General features: G+C 38.4%; 1 protein-coding gene across 4 annotated transcripts in view; it reads left to right on the top strand.

The window, feature by feature from the left end:
• Positions 1-18,383, top strand: part of ndrg3a (ndrg family member 3a) — a 34,951-nt gene that overhangs the window by 9,908 nt on the left and 6,660 nt on the right. For 2 of the 4 annotated variants that reach the window (XM_082156340.1, XM_082156342.1), the window contains exons 2-6: positions 6,691-6,764; positions 9,163-9,195; positions 17,323-17,428; positions 17,520-17,640; positions 18,321-18,383. In XM_082156340.1, the coding sequence (XP_082012466.1) occupies positions 6,708-6,764; positions 9,163-9,195; positions 17,323-17,428; positions 17,520-17,640; positions 18,321-18,383 (380 nt within the window). In that variant the 5' untranslated portion in view covers positions 6,691-6,707. Of the gene's footprint in view, positions 1-6,690; positions 6,765-9,162; positions 9,196-12,693; positions 13,025-17,322; positions 17,429-17,519; positions 17,641-18,320 lie in introns of those variants that run through there. The other 2 variants (XM_082156339.1, XM_082156341.1) reach the window with 2 other exon arrangements.

Raw genomic sequence — 18,383 nt, 5'->3', positions numbered from 1 at the left:
TTAATAAACATGACATTACCGCAACAACACTGCATCATGCTTTGAAACATTTGTCATGGCATGTTGTGAAGTATTTGACAATATTTCAGATCTAGTAGGCATTATTGAGTGTGCACTGCACAGTATGCTGTACCTAGTGCACTTCCATTCTGACCCTAGTCATAGGTCGTGTCTCTCAACTTCCCTGCAAACCACTTCCCACTCTCCCAGTAAAGAGCCGGGGATTCAGAGGAAGTTATTTGGACTGGTTGAAATTTAACACATGAGAATGCATGTAAGTGGTCTTTGGTGGATTCCTGAGAACAGGAACAATGACCTTCCACGTAAAAAGAGGTTGAATTGTCACAAAAATTAATGGAGCATGTGCTGCCGATGTTACTTCATGATTTGAGTTCTGTTACAAACAGCAAGTGGTTAATAATCAACTATAAATATAGCTGAAAATCAGTAATGAGGACTGGGCATGTGATGGTATCAAATTTTCATGTTGCGATAATCATTGAAGCTTTCATCACGGTACGGTATTATCACGATATTGAAATAAGTTATTATTTATTCTATCACGCTATACTCTTTATTTCGCTTAGTCTGTGATTAAAGGTACAATATGTAAGAATTTTGCATTAAAATATCCCAAAATCTCAAGGCCAGTGTTATATATTTTGTTAAGTTGATTACTTACAATATCCCAAATGTTTCCAACTATTTTTAAATCGTGAGAAAATTGCGATTTTAACCAAGGAAACGGGGCGTTAGAGCTGGGGGGAGCTGGGAGTCGCCAGTCAATTGCGTCATATCCGCGTTACCCTCGGTTTCCGCTCGTACTGCGTGGAGTCCTGGACAAATGCGGAAGTTGTAGTTGTAGCGTCTATCAAGCAACACACGTAGCTTGTTTCTTGCAGTCGTTATGGAACATAATTATTCTTTACCGATTGCAGCTGGTTCTGTCGACAAAGTAACGTTATGCTTAATTTTATATTTCCTAATGTAGCATTCGGTATGTAAGGGAAGTATTATTGCTTTAGATTTCTGTTTAGTTTATTGACATTGTTTATCACGTCTGGTGTTTATGGCCATGTAAATAAACATAGCATGTGTTATACATAAAGATTAATCAGTATTTTGGCAAATGATGTGGGCATGTTCGAATGTACTTTTACAACAATTGTTTAGAACATGTAAAACTGCGCAGCGTTATCACAACAATGAATTCAACAAATACAGTAACATCTATGAAGTATTAAACCTTACTTTTCTTGCGGTTAATTCATTTTAATGAAATAAAAGTGTGATGAGGTTTAAGAGTCAGGAAGGAAGAAGACAGGGATCGTCGTGACTGGGACTCGTACTTTATTAAAATAAAGCAAAACAAACAAAAGCCGCGCACAACGCGCATTCACCGTGGCAACCGCGACGGCACAAAACAGTTCAAAAATGAGAGCTCGGATCCACCGGTTCTCTTCCTCTGCGTCCAATTTTCTCCCAGTCTCTCTCTCGTTCCAGCACGGCTTATAAGCGGTCTCTCCACGCCGATCACTGCAATAAGACACAGGTGCATTTGCACTTGACCTACTTGCTCGTCTCTTTTCTCTCCCATCACAGACCGCGCTGAACCACGCCCCCCTCGCCACAAAAAGCATGTCATTAAACGCAACATTTATAAAAATAGAACTTAGCCTCATCATCCATGAACATGATTTTTCGATTCCCGTCTGACTGATTTACATCCACGGTGGAGTTTAAAACGACAGTTCCCATCATTCCACGCTCCTTCACATCGTCATCAAGCTACGCCGTTGTTGTTGTTTGGAATGTAGCGCCCTCTAGCGGCAAAAATTCTTGCATATTGTACCTTTAACTAAATGTGTGGAGACAATTTACAGAAGTCCTCCCTGGAACAGGCCTGATCAAATCACTATCTGTGCAAGGACAACACACTGTGTGTGTGTGTCTGTACAGGTTTGGCCAAATATCCTCACGTAAATAGTGAAATATTTTGACAACAACCGAGTAGTGAGGACATTTTACTGATCCTCACTAGTTAAAAAGTCTAAATCGGCCAAAATGTGTTTTTATTTAAATCTAGTGTTTTGCACATTTTGTGAGGATTGTGTTTAGGTGAGGGGTTGGGATAGGCCAAAGAGAATATTAACCTAATATAAAATCGATGGAAGTTTATGCAATATCCTCGCTAATATAGTGAAACAAACGTGTGTGCGTGCGTGCGTGTGTGTGTGTGTGTGTGTGTGTGTGTGTGTGTGTGTGTGTGTGTGTGTGGGCTAGAAGGCCTCTTTACCCACATGTGACTGATTAACAGGGTGTTTGGAGGGGCTTGTTAGGGCTGAAAGTTGATATTTGTAGACAGTTATCTGTGAAATAGATTCAGCAATGCCCTATAGTAACGTTGTCATGTGACTGCTAGCTCTGATAATTTTTTTCTGCTATTTTCTTTTCGCAGCTGTGTAGATACACATTTTCACTGAAAATCTCTGAAATATGAGGCTGGAACCCTGGGAAGTGTTTTTACATGAGTCACATTTCTTCGGACAGCACAGTCCTCAGTTATGCAATACACATGGGAAGATGCTGGTGAATCAGGGTTTGTTTTGCTGTAGGTTTTACCTAAAGTAGATTTTTCGTCTATACTCAGAAAAAGCCCTGATTTGATGTGAGAAATATAATATACGGAACTATGGGTGTCTGTGAGTCTCAGCTTTCTGAGTCTTCATTACTCCTTCCCGTCCCTTGGGGAGCCCACTCTGAAAATAAACATCAGCCCTTTTGTCTCTATGGCAACAGTTTTACACTTCACTGAATGCACAACTAGAGTGGGCGGAAACTGAAAATGACATTGATTGCGGTTGATAGTTTTGGTGAGAAAGTTAACTCGGGTTAATGAAGCAAGTCAAATCTTGTTGATATGAAATCTTGACACTGATCTTGGCAGTATGTAAAAAAAAAAAAAAAAAAAAAAAAGTATATGAATCTGCCCTATAATTCCAGCCGGAGCCTTTCAGATCAATCTTGGGATTACAATCAGTGGCCATGATGGCAGTTTGACCTTTGCCCTCTGTCCAGATTCGTGGACCATGCGCAGAAGAATCTTGGAAATCTTTGGCATGCTGAACATTTGTTGTTTTCTTTTTGTGTCACTCACTTCTTGTCTAAATATTATTTAATGCCCTTCATCCGGATTTGTTGCTGGGATTGCGGAGGAGATTTCCACCTCCTAAGCTTTCAAATCTTAATGTGTGCTAGTAGTTTTCTCGCTTTTTATGTAATGGAAGTTTAATTTCATGCTGCTCTGCTATTTCATTGATGAAAGGCACTGCACTGACATAAGGGAAGCTGCTAAACAACTTAACAAAAATTTAACTGCATTTTGCTCATTATTGTACAAGGCAAAAATGGTTTTGAAAACTGTTACAGTGTGTAAAATATATATATTCCACCTATATACACTACAGTACAAAAGTTTGGGGTCCTTTCTATTATTCAGCAGTAACGCATTCATTTTATCAAAAGAGATGGTAAAGACATTTATAATGTTACAAAAGCTTTCTATTAGGGGTTAAACGACTTCAGATTTTTAAAGTCGAAATTTATGTGATGAAAGTTGACGTCGACTAGTCGCTGATGACGTCATTAATGAACAAATAAGCCTGAACCACGAGTTGTGACTTGAACGCGGGTTGCCTTGTGCACAGCTATGGCATATGACTATTGCTCCTACATAACAGCTTATTTTTATCAGTTCTTTCGTCTTTGGGTCATTATATTTGTCACAGATTTCTGCTCGTTCTAAATCAGATACAGATAAAGTAGCACAGTAAAGATTACATTTATATGAATGTATTAGTAAGAAAGCGATTGCGTGTGAATTAATTCTACCTGGTGGTGTGTCTCTCTAATAGTGACGCTAGGGGTGCACGATTCAGAAAATTTCACGATTCGATTCGATACCGATTTTTAGTCTCAAGATTCGATTCAAAATCGATTTTCGATTCAAAAACGATTCTCGATTCAAAAAACGATTCACAGTATGTAAATGTAGTTGACTTTTTCCTGTGTGATTGCAGTAGACATACAATTTAAAAGAAAATAAATAACAAATTAAATGAAGTTTGATATTACTTTGTCTTCATAAAAACTTTTGCAACTAAACAGTGCAAAGTGCCAAGCTTTGGCCAGCTTTCGAATACATTTAATTCAAGTTTAAATTAAAACTTAAATTTTTTTTTTATTTTTATTTTTTTTACATTTAGCTTTAAAGTGCTGTAGTCAGATTAAACAAACAACACTGCTAAATGTAGTTTAAGGAGTAGGCTATTGACGGCAAAATAGGCTACAGAATATTTCGTTCTGTATTGACAGGTGCAATTTAAAAAAAAAATAAAAAAAAATACAATAAGCCTACATTATATCTGCATTTATGTCAAAACCTAGACTTTCAAACATCAAAATGTCATTTATTAATATGAATATTCGTGTCAAAATGACATATAAACATTCTATTTTGCCTGGAAACGCTTCCAACACGCTTGCGTGTCGCGAGAAAAATAGGCGTTGGTTCTATTTCTAGCATGTACACGTTTTCCGCACGACTCGGGCCACACCTGAGACGCGCGTGTCACGCAGGCTGTGTGCAAGCTCTAACCTGTTAACATGGGAGCCGAAATAAAACCAGACACGCCACAAAGCCAGCCAGCCAGCCTTCCTTCTGCTCCGCTTCGCTTCTGCTGCACTTCTTCTTTTGGCAATGACAAGAGTGTGCAGGAATGGCAAGCTAAACTCATTTCAGGACAATACCAAAAAATGTATATTTAAAAAAAAAAAAAAAAAAAAAAAAAAGAATCGATTTTTGGAATTCTATGAATCGATTTTAAATCGGTAACGTTTGAATCGCGATTCATATGTGAATCGATTTTTTTGCCCACCCCTAAGTGACGCTGTGGGTTTTAGTTACTAAGAAATGTGTGCTAGAACTTTTCAGTTTCTAAGCGATTTTATTGATAAATCACAGATCATTGTTGACAGTACATTTATGTGCTACTGAATGATTCTGTGCATCTGCGCGTAATGTGTGAGCTATGTTTGTGCGTTACAATGCAGCAGCTCATTAGTTTAGAACAGCGTTGTAAACTTACGTCTACAATAAGCTGTTTAAAACATGCATTCTCCCAATTTTGAGCATCTAGGTGATATAATCAAACATGTTTTGTGGAGCGCCCTCAGAGTATGCATTTATTTGTCATTTTAACTATTTGGAAATTGAGCGTAAATGTGGACTATAAAGATTTCTTATCCTGTTGCGCCCTCTATAGGCCATGATCAGCGACGAGTCGATGTCAACCTTAAAGCGTCATGGCTAAGTCAGCTAGTCTGTGCAACCCCTACTTTCTATTCATCAAAGAATCCTGAAAAAAATGATGGTTTCCACAAAAATACTAAGCAACACAACTGTTTTCTCAACATTAATAATATTAAGAAAAGTTTCTGGAACAACAAATCAGCATATTAGAATGATTTCCTAAGGATCAAAAAAAATTCTGTGAAAACAGTTTTTTTAAAGTGTAATTTTTCACATTACTGTTTCTTAACTGTATTTTTGATCAACTTTTAAAGCGGCAGTGTATTCTTATCAATTCTAACCAAAATTCTTGATTAAAATGTTTTAAAACCGATGGCTCATCTGATGGTGGTGGTCCATCAGTCCGTTGACGGTGTTACAATTAAAGCAGCCAGTCACGTTTGGACCCATCCCAAGGTCAGGAAGGTCAGAACTGTGACGATAGACAGATGAGGCTAGTGGAAGTGGGTTAAGCCACGTCAGCATGTCATTCCGCCTTACAGCATGATCTCAGCAGATCTCAATAGGCACATCATTCACACCGAATGTCACATTTTTGTTGCATCTAGGTTTGTTTGATCATGCATCATATTTCTGTAGGTCTCACCTTGAATAGAGTTTGAAAAAAACATAAGGTGGGGCTTCATTTGCATAGTCACTCATTAGCAGCAATCAAACAGAAGTGACGCAAATAAAAAACAATTTGTGTGAACGTTCCTGTCTCAGTCCTTGTAATGAATACAGGAAGTGATTATACTGGAAGAATAATTTTAAAAACTGATCCTTTCATAAAACTTAGCCTTCAGAATGTTAATCGCAGACCAGAATCATGCAACATTTATATATTAACTAGCAAGCAGACTCTACACTTACATCAAAACATCCCAGTTCCCAAGGCAACGGAAAAGAGCAAATTTAATTGTAGAGACATTCCCTTCGGCTCGCAGCTTTTATTACTGTTTACCGAGAGTGTGTAACTAAAGGCTGTTGTGGGCTGATACCCAATCTCAGGTCTGCCAGGTTAATTAAAATAAAAAGGGTGACTACACTTGCGCTTGATTACAAGGGTGGAAATTATTAGAACTCTACTAAGTACATCGCAAAGCGTGTTTTATTAACAGAAATTCAATACAAAGCTCTGTGTTGACTCAGGTGAGGTCTGCTGCAAATGTGACGCAACGTTAGATTTGTCTGGCAATGCTGGGCTTTATTAGACTAGATTAGGTTCAACTGAAACAGATAGTGTGCAGTGCACATTGTTTTTTATTTACATTAATAAGAAATAGTGTTGGTCATGTATTGTGTTTCATGAATGTGCTTTTTTCTTCTTCTTTTTGTAGTACAGACAGATACAGAGATGGATGAGTTGCAAGATGTTCAGCTGACCGAGATCAAGCCTCTGCTGACCTACAAGGTGAGATAAACATATCAGAAACATCCATCTCTCACACACACACACACACACACACTAGTATGCCCGTCTACTGTATACACAATCATAAACAAGATATAACTATATCTTTTACAAGTGATACCTCTGTCAGTTTTGCACGACTAACACATCTTCTGTCTTGTGTACATACCGTTTTTATAGACCCTAGGTTTGATACACCTACAATTAGTTCTATTTATTATTTTTTTGTAACTTTTATTATTATTATTTTAAAAAAATTATACATTTTTGAATAATAGTAAAGCCAATAGTAAAATGATAGTAAAGCCATCAAATGATCGTGAAAAGACCACGTGTAAAGGCCCTCTGAAACGGTTTCGATTCGATATCGATTTAAATCCGGTCACTCAGTCCACTTCAGGAGATGGTTTGAGACTCATTCCAGACGAAACCGGACAGGTGTAAATGCATCTGGTTGTTGAAGCCACATATGTACATTTTACTCCTCTCAAAATGGTAAAAAGTAAGCGTGTGAGAGTGTGTTTTACCGGCTCCCGGTAGCCAGATATGACTGCGCTACTGCAACACACATCGCCACAGAGTAACTCAGTATCTCTTTAGCAAACCGACACTCAAACTGAATCAAAAAGTAATAATAGCTGGAAATGATACAGCTCCAACTCATCACAATTTTTTGGTTTAGAATTTCCAACCCAATCCTAAAGTCATTCTCTCTATTTTTACAAAACTTTTACAAAATCATTTGTTATAAATCTTGTAAGTCAGCAAGATGTATAGTTTAAATCAGCAGCCAGACTTTGAGCCGTTGCTGATATATATGCACATAAATGTATGAGGAGGAAGATCTAACACAATATAAAGCCTCTATAGACACAGCAGAGCTCATACCTCTTTTCTCTCTGTAATGCATTGTGATGCTCACGCGCACATGCCACGTCTCACGACTCAAGCATTACACATCTGTGCCACACTCTCACGCACGTCTTTCCTCCACGGCTCCTCGTGTTAGAGATCTGTGTTTTCCTGTAGCTGAGGCAAAGTTCCTCTCTACCTCTGCGTTTTTCTTTACTTCATCAAACTGAATAATTCATGTGAGAGCATGGAGCAAGTGAAAACAAATGGAGATGGAAAAGGGACGGATGGGGTGGAATAGTAGTGAAATGGTTTAAGCAAGAGAAAAATAATGGAATTTAAAGGATGGGAATGGGGTTGAGGTGGCAAAAAAGTATGCACAATTAAAGATATTTTCAATCCATTCCAGAATCATTTTTTTTCTTCCTGCTGCCCTTATTGGCAGAAATTTTCATAATGGCATCCCAGGGTTTGACAGTTAAATCTTGCTATTAGTTTTTGCCACACAGCATCCATATCAAAAATTATATTTCTAAAAATAGAAATGTAAATGTCATACACCCATTAGTGCTGAGCGAGGCCACCAGTAAAACGCGAGAGGCAAGGGACAAATGTTGTATGGGCGGTCCTTCTCTCACTTTAAACTAATGAATGGGCTAAACCATAGAGCAGCCATAGGGTTAAAAATTTTTTATAATAAACTAAGCTAAAATATATCCAATTTGACAATGCTGGTTGAAAATAATTTCATTGTTTTATGTGTATTGACAGCAATAGTTTTCCTTCGGGTTTTTAACAAAACACAAATGGGGTGGGTAGAAAAAAGATAGTAATATTTATAATTGTATAATATTTTTCACATAACGTTTACACACATTTATAGTTTATTAGAATTATTTTCATTACACTTGCAGGTCGGTGTTATTAGTTTTTTCCTTTGAAATACAAAGAATTGACCCCCGGCTGTCAAGTTCCATAAAACACCAAAAATGTATCATATAAGTGTCATAAAAATCATCCATACACCTTAATTTTCTACTTTTGTGTTCCACTGAAAAAAAAAAAAAATCAGCATAGAGGGGTTTAAAAAGACATGATGGTGAGTTAATTATGACATAATTGTATTTTTTCTTTATTTATGGCCTGGTTTCACAAACAGGGCTTAGATTAAGCCAGGATTAGACTTTAGTTCAATTAGAACATTTAAGCAGCTTTTATAAATGTGCATTTAAAAAAAAAAAAAAAACATTTCTTGTGTGCATCTTGAGACAAAACAATGGCACTAATGCAAGTTGCTTTCAGTTAAAACAGCTCAAACATGCATTTTAGTCTGGGACTAGGCTTAAGTCTTGTCTGTGAAATCAGGGTAAATGCGTGAACTGGAGAGACTCACTGACCTCTCACTCCATCTAGTGGTGTCAATATAAAGAGCAGCAGTGGCTGGGAGAGAATAATTGATAATATGATCAACATTTAACATTGTTAGACATTTTTTATGCACCTCAATGAGTAAGGAATAATCACATATCATCTCTTTTTCCTACAGAACTCTCAGAACTTCCAAGACTTCGACTGTCAGGTAAGAATCTTATCTTACATTTATTTCATTAGTGGATGAGATAAAAGTCAGTTTAATCTCTTAGATGCTCTCACTGGTTTGTGTGCAAAAACAGACAAGTGGTGGGATAAGGATATTTTAGGCTGTTCAACCTTCATATTTTAATATCAAAGGTGTTATTTTGGGAAATGCATACTATTTTGGTGTTGAAATAAGACTCACTGGAGGATATGAATATGTGCTTTCATGATACTGTGTTTTTGTTGAAACTTTGTCACACCAGGATTCTTTCGAATCAGCTCTGACAGCCATCGACTGATTTTGTTTAATTGAAACAAGTCAATTTTAAAGAAAACAAGACAATGTTGTAGTTCTAACTCAAGAAGGTCCTCAAGAACTTAATGCATCCTGTAAAGCATATCATAATTATCCACATTGATCATTATCCATTCTATTGAAAGTTGATAATGATGGTGGTTGATATCTTGAAATATAGATGTATGCATCATTTACAAATTCATATCTGATTGGGTTTTTTAATTCCTCTGTTGCAATGAGGAAACGGAAATACATCGTCGTGGATTACATTCTCCTCTTTCAGTGCAGGGGTCTCAGATGAGCTAAATATAGCCTAGCGCCTGCAGCTGTTGAAGTGAGCATGCTCAGACTCCAGCATGACCTGGTCTACATTATATAGTGGCTTTAGTATTCCTTACTCAGCAAGCCTCCATACACTAGCTCGCACACATTAAGTGTTAGTCAGATGATGGGCCGACACCGAGCCAGCCAATCCAATCACACAGTAGCATTGAGTGCTGCAGAACACCTAGATGTGCATGAGACAGTAGCACCTCAATGCAGTACACGAGATCCGGGGGGTGGAGTTGGATCCAGATATAAGGGTTTGAGATTGGTAGGTTTAGGGGTGGGTTTAGGGATCAGGGGGTGGAGATGGGTAGGTTTAGGTATATGTAAGGTGGGAGGAGTTGGATCTGGATCCGACTCCTCCCCGTGGATTTCATGTTCTGCAGTGAGGACCATCTCGCATGAGATGGCTTTGGTTTAAGGAGGGACTGCTCTCTGCTGGTGAAGAGAGGTAATGCAGTCTGAGGGGCCATTCAAGGCAAGGCAAGGCCTTGTTTTTATGCATTCCACTGCCTTGCTTCTCGCATTTTTAACCACAAAAACACATTTACTCTGTGTAAATGACCTCTCTCTCTCTCTCTCTCTCTACAGCCATCCAAAATATAGTGCAAAAGCCAGAAGATAAAATTGAAACAGTCTATCGCCATTTTTATAGCATAGATGGTTTACAGAGTCTTATAGGTTTAAGGTGAAATAATAAAAAGTCAGATTGTGACCTCATTGCTTGTCTTTTCAGAAAATGGCTGTTTTTTCTTTTGGCTTTTTTTGTTTGTTGTTGTTGCAACTACAGCTTCTTTTATGTCCCAAATGTTTGTTTGAACAGATTACAGACTAATGGATTACATCTTGTTTTTGATTATGAAGTTCATGTTTAAACGGCATTGCAAAATTTTTACAACATCTTTTATGTGTATAATTATTAATATAATTATTATTATTCGTCTTAATAGTGCTATTGCTGTTTTTTTTTTTTGTTAGCCAAAATACTTAGACCTCAGTTGGTGATTCAGCTCTCTGAGCCCCCTTTTGGAGACCCCGTTTTTCCTTCTGCTCTTAGCCAATAGTAATAGCCGAAGCATCTTGTGTGAATACTGCAAGTCATCACGACAGGTTCATCATTATTCAGAGACCATTTCATCCTGTAGAGGGCACCAGAAGCTCAGAGTAGGCAAAGTCATATCCTTGCCTTTAATACAGTGTCATTAACGTATTAAATAATATTCAAAATAAGCAAAAGACCGCTGCCCAGTAGAAAAATAATCATTTATAGCATGATTTCATCTCTGATCCCCTCAGACTCCGCCATCAAATAGGAATATAAAAATGTAACCCAAATGCCTAGAATCGTATTGACCTCTCTCTCTCTCTTTCTGTGTCCATTTTCAGATAGTTTCAGAGTAGTTTCGAATGTAAATTATATTTTGTTGATTATGAAGTTTCTAGTCAGTCTTGACAGGCCTTCATAAGGCCGTGTCTGTCCATTTTGCCCTCTGGTGTGCACACGTTCGCCTGAAGGTCACTCGCACACGGCACGCTCCGCAGGACTGCTCACTGAGACGGAGAGAGTGGCTAACACAATCTGATTTATTACTGAAGCTGCAGGTCCATCAATAAGTAATAAAACCATGGGTTACACTTTATTGTTAGGTGTTCTTGTTACAGTTTAATTATACAAGTACTGAGTAATATTAATTAGCATGTACTTACTGTAGGGTTAGGGATAGGAATAAAACACTCTACATACCTTTATAAACGCATTGCTTTATTCCAATCCACAAATGCTGACTTCTTTTGCCTTATGTGTTTCAGCTCCAGCTGTGTTAGCTTTCCCTGACTATTGCTCCTCAGATTGTGTTTGTCTACGGCGGCCCCTGGGGTGCAGCACAGAGGCTTACTGAATGAAAAACAATGTTTCAACCTCATCTACTGATAAATGGAACCAAAGCAAATCAATAACCTATCAGAGCCCAAGATCCGTAGAGAGATTGCTCAGATGATATACCACAATGCACCTCTGCTGGGTCATAATTCCTTCATTGGGGACAAACTGTGTTCTGCAACCGTGATTATTTATTGCAGTGGTAGAAAACACAGGGGAAAAAAACATTATTGTAAATCCAAGGGCACTGGTAATAGGTTTAGTTATTGTTGTTGTACTGATTTGATGGCTCGTTTGAGTAATTATACAATAAAGTATTGGTATTAACGTGTCGCAACCTATAAATGGGTCATGTCTAAATGCATATGCTGTCACGATCGGTGGTTGCAATGATGGAGAAAATCAAGCAATAAACCAAACAAGGTTACACTCAACTTAACTTTGACGTCAAAAACCATGTGTCCAATCAAACTGTAAGGTATCTTACTCTATCATTGATGGGTGAGTTTACATGTACTCATCCTGGGAAATCTTGAGACTGAGCAAAACTATGCAAAGGTAAAAGAAATATTGCTAAATTGTAAGGACATTTTTGTATAGTTTCATGTGATAATCAATTATGCGTTTTATTATTGGTCTTAACCCCCACTTGATCAAATCAAATCTACCATGAGGCAACCCAAAAAAACAAAACAAAAAAAAAACAGTTGGGAACCCCTCCCATGAATAAATTTATTGAATAAATTTATTTGCAAGGTCAAATATCTCTGCATTTTTTCTCTTGTTGAATCTGAAGCTGTGAACTGGTTGTCCCCACCCAAAAACAAATCATAAAGTGCAGTGGAGAGCATCATCCCTTCCTCGCCCTCTGTGTCTGCCCCACCCTTTCATCCCTGCTTCTGCCACCTCCCGCCCACCTGACTTCCCCTCGTCCAATCAGAGCAGGGCTGCCGTATGCATGAGCAAGCACTGCCTCCCCAGCGCAAACCGCAGTCACTTCGTTCTCCTCACTCTATCTGCATCTCAACAGTCTCTCTCCCTCTCTCTCTCTCTCTCTCTCCCCCTCTCTCTCAAAACATACCTCCTCTGTTCATTTATTTCACTCTCCCTCTCTCTACTCCTCTGTCTCCCCTCCCTCTTGGATCTCTGCCTAGCTACTGCTCTCCCTGTCCGTTCCCCTCCATCCCTCCTTCAGCCACTCTGTGTCTCTCTCGTGGATCCTCCCATCTCCTCCTGTCTCCTCTCTGAAGCTGTCACTGTCTCGTGTGTGGAAACATGTCAACCGTTCTGGATGTGGAGCAGAATGCATGCACTGGAAATGCAGTGGTGAGTGTGTGTGTGTGTGTGTGTGTGTAAGAGAGATCTCTACAACTGACAGCCGAGGCTGATTCCTTACTCCTGATTCCTACTGTTTTATCCCTGATATCCTCCTATGTTCTAGCAGAAATGTTTGTATGTGCATGCATGTCGTGGTTGATGTGTGAGCCAGTATATGTGATTCTTTCCAATGAGGGATGTGTGTTTTCTTGCATTAGTCATGCGAGTCATGCGCCTCTCTGCTTGTTTACCTTACCACAGATTAAACCAGTCAGAGACTAAACTGTTAGTTACAAAGATCTTCAGTTTAGGTGCTTCAAATGTACATGATTCACACTAAAATGATATGTTGGTGCAGTCGAGGGATTGTCAAGTAAATAAGGATTTTGTGTATTTAAATATGGCACACGTCCCGAGACATCATCAAACGGTCTAATAGGTCAAGCAAATCAAGGGCATTTGATTTGGAGCACTTAAATGCGCTAGCATTACTGGCAGGGTGTGGTTGAGAGTGTATACTGTGTGTGTTTCTAGAAATGCATATGGATGGTGTGTACTAATATCTGTGTATGTGATCTCTCTGTGTGTGTGTATAATAGTTATCTGCCATCAAGTTTGTGCTGTGTAATGGCTCCCAGGCTTGTGGTCTGTGATTGATGCTATTAGCTGGAGGAGCGGGGGTGGGATGGGGGGGGGGCAAAGGCTGGGACTGTTGGCTTGTATTCATTCATATACCTTGGTTTAGGCTCTGTTTCCCGAGAGAGAGCTATTTTAATTGTCCTTTTGCCATGTTTGAATGTTTTCATGCAAGGATGCAACCACATATTCAGGATAAAAGGGTGCTAGATACAATTATTTAAGTCAACCATTAAAAAAAGTGAGTCCAATAGTAATTTGATTATTTTGTAAATGTGTCCACTTCAGTTTGTGTTATTGTTATGGCACTATTTGAATGCAAGAAACATCTTTATCCAGTTGAAAAGACTTGGAATTTGTGTTTTGGATGCTCCCACCAGGCTTCTTGACTAGCTAGACCAGCCACATACTTGAATTTCTCCAGAAAGAATAGGCTGGTTGATCAGCATTTCTTTATCGTGAACAGCAGGTTGCAGTGCTCCCTAGTCGATCCTGATTTTTTTTTTCCTTTTGAAGAGCACAAAGGAAGATGATGCAAGCGTTTGATATCAGATCATATTATAGGTTGTTTATGGTTTTTAATGAATATATTGCAGAGTTTAGATCACCTTCTACAGCTTATTGTAGACCTAGTCAGGAATCATGATGACCCATCACTATTTGTCCCACTGAATTAGTCATCTTCTTTTTTCAGGCTCATTCCTATTCTGCCCCTCTTTCCAGACTCTCCCACACTCTCTAGACCCACATGCAGAGTATAAATGCGTGCATGTGTGTGTCTGAAAGATTGAGAGTGTGTTTGGCAGAGTGAACAGGAGAGACTTTTTTAAATGTTACATTTCAGAGTCTCCCACTCTCTGGCCTTGATCCCTCACGTCCCTGAGAGCTGAAAACATTCGGACACGTTCCAGTGCAACCAAATTAAAGCCAAGCACCAGACATTTGTTCAATCAGCATGCCTAGCTGCAAGCGCTACTCAATTATACCAATTTTCGATATCAAGTATTACCCTATAAAATAATTTGATGAGCACAGTTTTTTTCAATTTGCTATTGAAACTGAACTTGAATAATAGCAGGTTGGTTTTAGTTATATCTCAGCCATGAATCATGATATGCTGCTTGCTAGTTGAAGGTGGTATTAGGGTGCGGGACATTCTCTAGAGACCATTTGATCGGACAAAATCTGTGTAGTGCAGGATGTCATCAATATTTTTGGCTTGTTTCTCTGTAAGAAGGACTGTACATTTTGCTTATATCTGCATAAATCTAAATTTTGTCAGTGTTTGAAGTCATAATGAAACCGCAGTAGTGAGTGACCAATCTTTTCTTCTGTATTGGAAAGCACATCCGAGTGAAATGGATTATCGGAAAAGAAAAAAATGTAGAGAACGGACTTGATTTTTATCTGTCGGTTGGTGATTGGCTGGAAGCAGATTTGAATGTGAGCTTGTAGTCGATTGCAAGAATGGGGCAGGGTTTTTATATATATATATATATATATATATATCTCACCAGAGAGAAGTCTGGCGTTTCACCGGAAGATCCAGTTATGATATTAATTTAAAAGTTACAAGATCAGTTTTGGTGAATAGTCCATTTAATGCCAACTTCAACATATAAGATGGCCCCAAAGCTAGAAAGGTATTAGCAAATAATAGCCTGTCACAATATTGTGACTCTTATCCACACAAAGAGCTTCAGTGTAGAAGCTAATTTTTTTCCTTACCTCAGGACTCCTGTCTCTCTGCTGTGAGTCATTCTATAATTGATGGAGAGGAAGCTGTGATGCGCAGAACACACACACACACTCTCACTCTCTCTCTCTCTCTCTCTCTCTCTCTCTCTCTCTCTCTCTGTGTATATACACACACACACACACACACTTATAGTCCAACCTTGTTATATCCTTGGTATATACATCACTGAACATGAAATGATGAAACTCTATCCAGGACCTTAGTTGGTCCTCCCTCAATACAAGGCCCAGGACAACATTCCCAGTTTTCCCTCTTGACTACTGGCCTATCTCCTTCTGGTGATTATATAGATTGAATACAACATTAAAACAATTCTAATTTTATGTCAGCAGATATTGATCTGAAACTCTCTGTCCTGTCATTAATCTCTTTATTAGTTCTTCTCCTGTTGAGGAATCTCTCTGCTCTCTCAGGCATATGACGGCTCCATCTTGGTTTATACCAGTTGGGTTTGAAGGGTCATATGGTTAGGGACATCACAGTCTGGATAGACTGACATGTAAACCGATCAGTTGGTTAGCTTTGTATTTGCAAAGGGCTTATATGAAATAGACTCTTTGAGATAATAGCTGTAAGATAACTTGAGATAACTTGCTGTAAAAATAGCACAAAAAAAATGTGTAGACTTTGTAATGAGAATTTCTATCCATACAAATTGTGATATACAACTTCTGGTTGACTTGCTACTAAAAATTCTCAGGAGCTGCATAAAGCAGCCATTTAGATTGTAACTGGTGATTTCAGCCATTTTTGCTTTCCAATTTTATGTGCAATATGAATCTGACAGTTCTGTGAATGTTAAGACTCAAAGCTTTACTCTGTTTGAAAAGCACTCTGTCTGTTTCTCATGAGTCCTGCAGTGCGTTACAGTTCTGCAAAGTCATGCTCACAGGATGATGGTTTTGTTCTGCAGCCGCTCCCAGTGATGGCTCGGAAGCATCCGGCCAGCGTCCACATTGATATTTTTGATTTGACCAGAGAAAGTCTTTCTGTTTAGAGGTTATCTTATCATATAGACTAAAGTTTGTTGTTGGTAAGATTATTATTTTTTGTATGTTTTTGAAAGTCTCATTTAATCAAAAATGCTGTAAAACAGTAATATTGGGAAATATTATTACAATTTAAAATAACTGTTTTCTGTTTTTATATATTTTAAAATGTAATTTATGAAAGACATGATGATCGTATTATGATTGTTACATTATACTGTCTTTAATGAATCCTTGATTGTATTCTTTAAGTATTCATTTCTTTATTGAGCCCAAACTTTTGAACATAAGTGTAGTTTGTGTGTATGTTTGCCCTCGTATTGAGGATAAGTAACTACTATAATGCAGCACTAATTGGGCTCTTGGAAGGATGCTTTATAGATTTTGGCTTTCTTCCTAAACTGATTTGGATGATGATGACTGGAGTGAAATTAAAGTACAAGAAGTTCACGGTTAATCCTTTCAACATTTATGTCTATTTATTTATATTAAAACATTAGATCTCTGGATTTAGATCACTTACATACATCCAATGGATTTAATCTTGTCAATGAATATGAATCACTAGATACATTTCACAAATTTGAATGCTCAGGGATTCTTTAAAGTAACCATAAACCCAAATCAGTGTATAATGCAATGAAAAACGTTTCTAAGCAAGGCACACACCCATAATGCAACAGTACTGATGTGCAGCTGCTTGGCCTTCCCTCTAGATCTTTCTATTGATCCTGCAGCCATCTGTTTGAGCCTCTCATGGGGGATATCACTTACTACACAAATACATTCTTCCTGAAAGCAGCAGCACCAACACTTCACTCACTTAGTAGCATAGTAAACCCTTAAGCATTTCCTGGCAGCCTGATGAAGTTTTTGAGGACAGATTTTATTGCCTGTATTTGACTTCTTGTTGTTTGTTCCAGGAGCATGACATTGAGACGCCCCATGGTGTGCTCCATGTGACCATGAGAGGCAGCCCTAAAGGCAACCGCCCTGTCATTCTCACCTACCATGACATCGGCCTCAACCGTATGTGAAAAAAATGAAATGACAGACAAATTGTGTACTTGTCAGAAATTCTGAGTGTGATGATGACGTTGGTGTTTTGGTTGGTTTTCAGACAAGTCCTGCTTCAACACCCTGTTTAACTTTGAGGACATGATGGAGATCACTCAGCACTTTGCCGTCGTGCACGTGGACGCCCCTGGCCAGCAGGAGGCAGCACCCCCCTTTCCCACAGGGTGAGTGGCACGTCCCAACAGCCAATGAGGCAATACTGCCATTAAACACATTATCAAAATCTTGTGATTACAAAGCCCTGCATCTTGAAAAACAATTTCTGCTGATTTTCAAGAATTTCGAAGAATTCAAAATGTATGTTAACTCACAATCTGCAAAGGAGTGAACAAATATTTTGTCGAATATAATTTTTTTTAAAAACTAAAGAAGTTTACATGAACACTTTTTTTCACAAAATATGTTGTTTGAATGTAGTAAAACATCTGGCTCATGTTTGCATTTTCTTCTGTCATTGGCCATAATTATAACTTGTAATCATGACTAGGCATAAAATAATATATATGTGAATATCAGCTGAGAATTGAACAAAGAGTTCTAACCTGGCAACCTGTCTATGTGGCAGTGTTTCTGGTGATTAAGGGATAAAACAAGACGTCTTCGCCTTATAAATGATGAAATGCTATGAAATGCACATCATATTTGGTGAGAAACTGGCGTGCAAACAGGCACTAATTTTGGAATCAGCACCCCAAAGTTAGTAAGAAACAAGTATTGGATTTAATTCAGCAAATAAGATGCAGAGTGGTGTTATTTATTAGTTCTATTCCCTTGGTTAATATTGGTTGGTTTATATTCCCATTGATTTATATAATTGTCATTTTCTGTCTTTGTTGCTCTTCAGGTACCAGTACCCTACCATGGATGAGCTGGCAGAGATGTTATCCTCAGTCCTGACTCAGCTGAA

This window comes from Leuciscus leuciscus (assembly GCF_965113295.1).
Source record: "Leuciscus leuciscus genome assembly, chromosome: 23".
In the NCBI taxonomy this organism is placed as follows: Eukaryota; Metazoa; Chordata; class Actinopteri; order Cypriniformes; family Leuciscidae; genus Leuciscus; species Leuciscus leuciscus.
The sequence above is the reverse complement of the archived record's forward strand: the minus strand, read 5'-3'. Positions and strand labels throughout refer to the sequence as shown.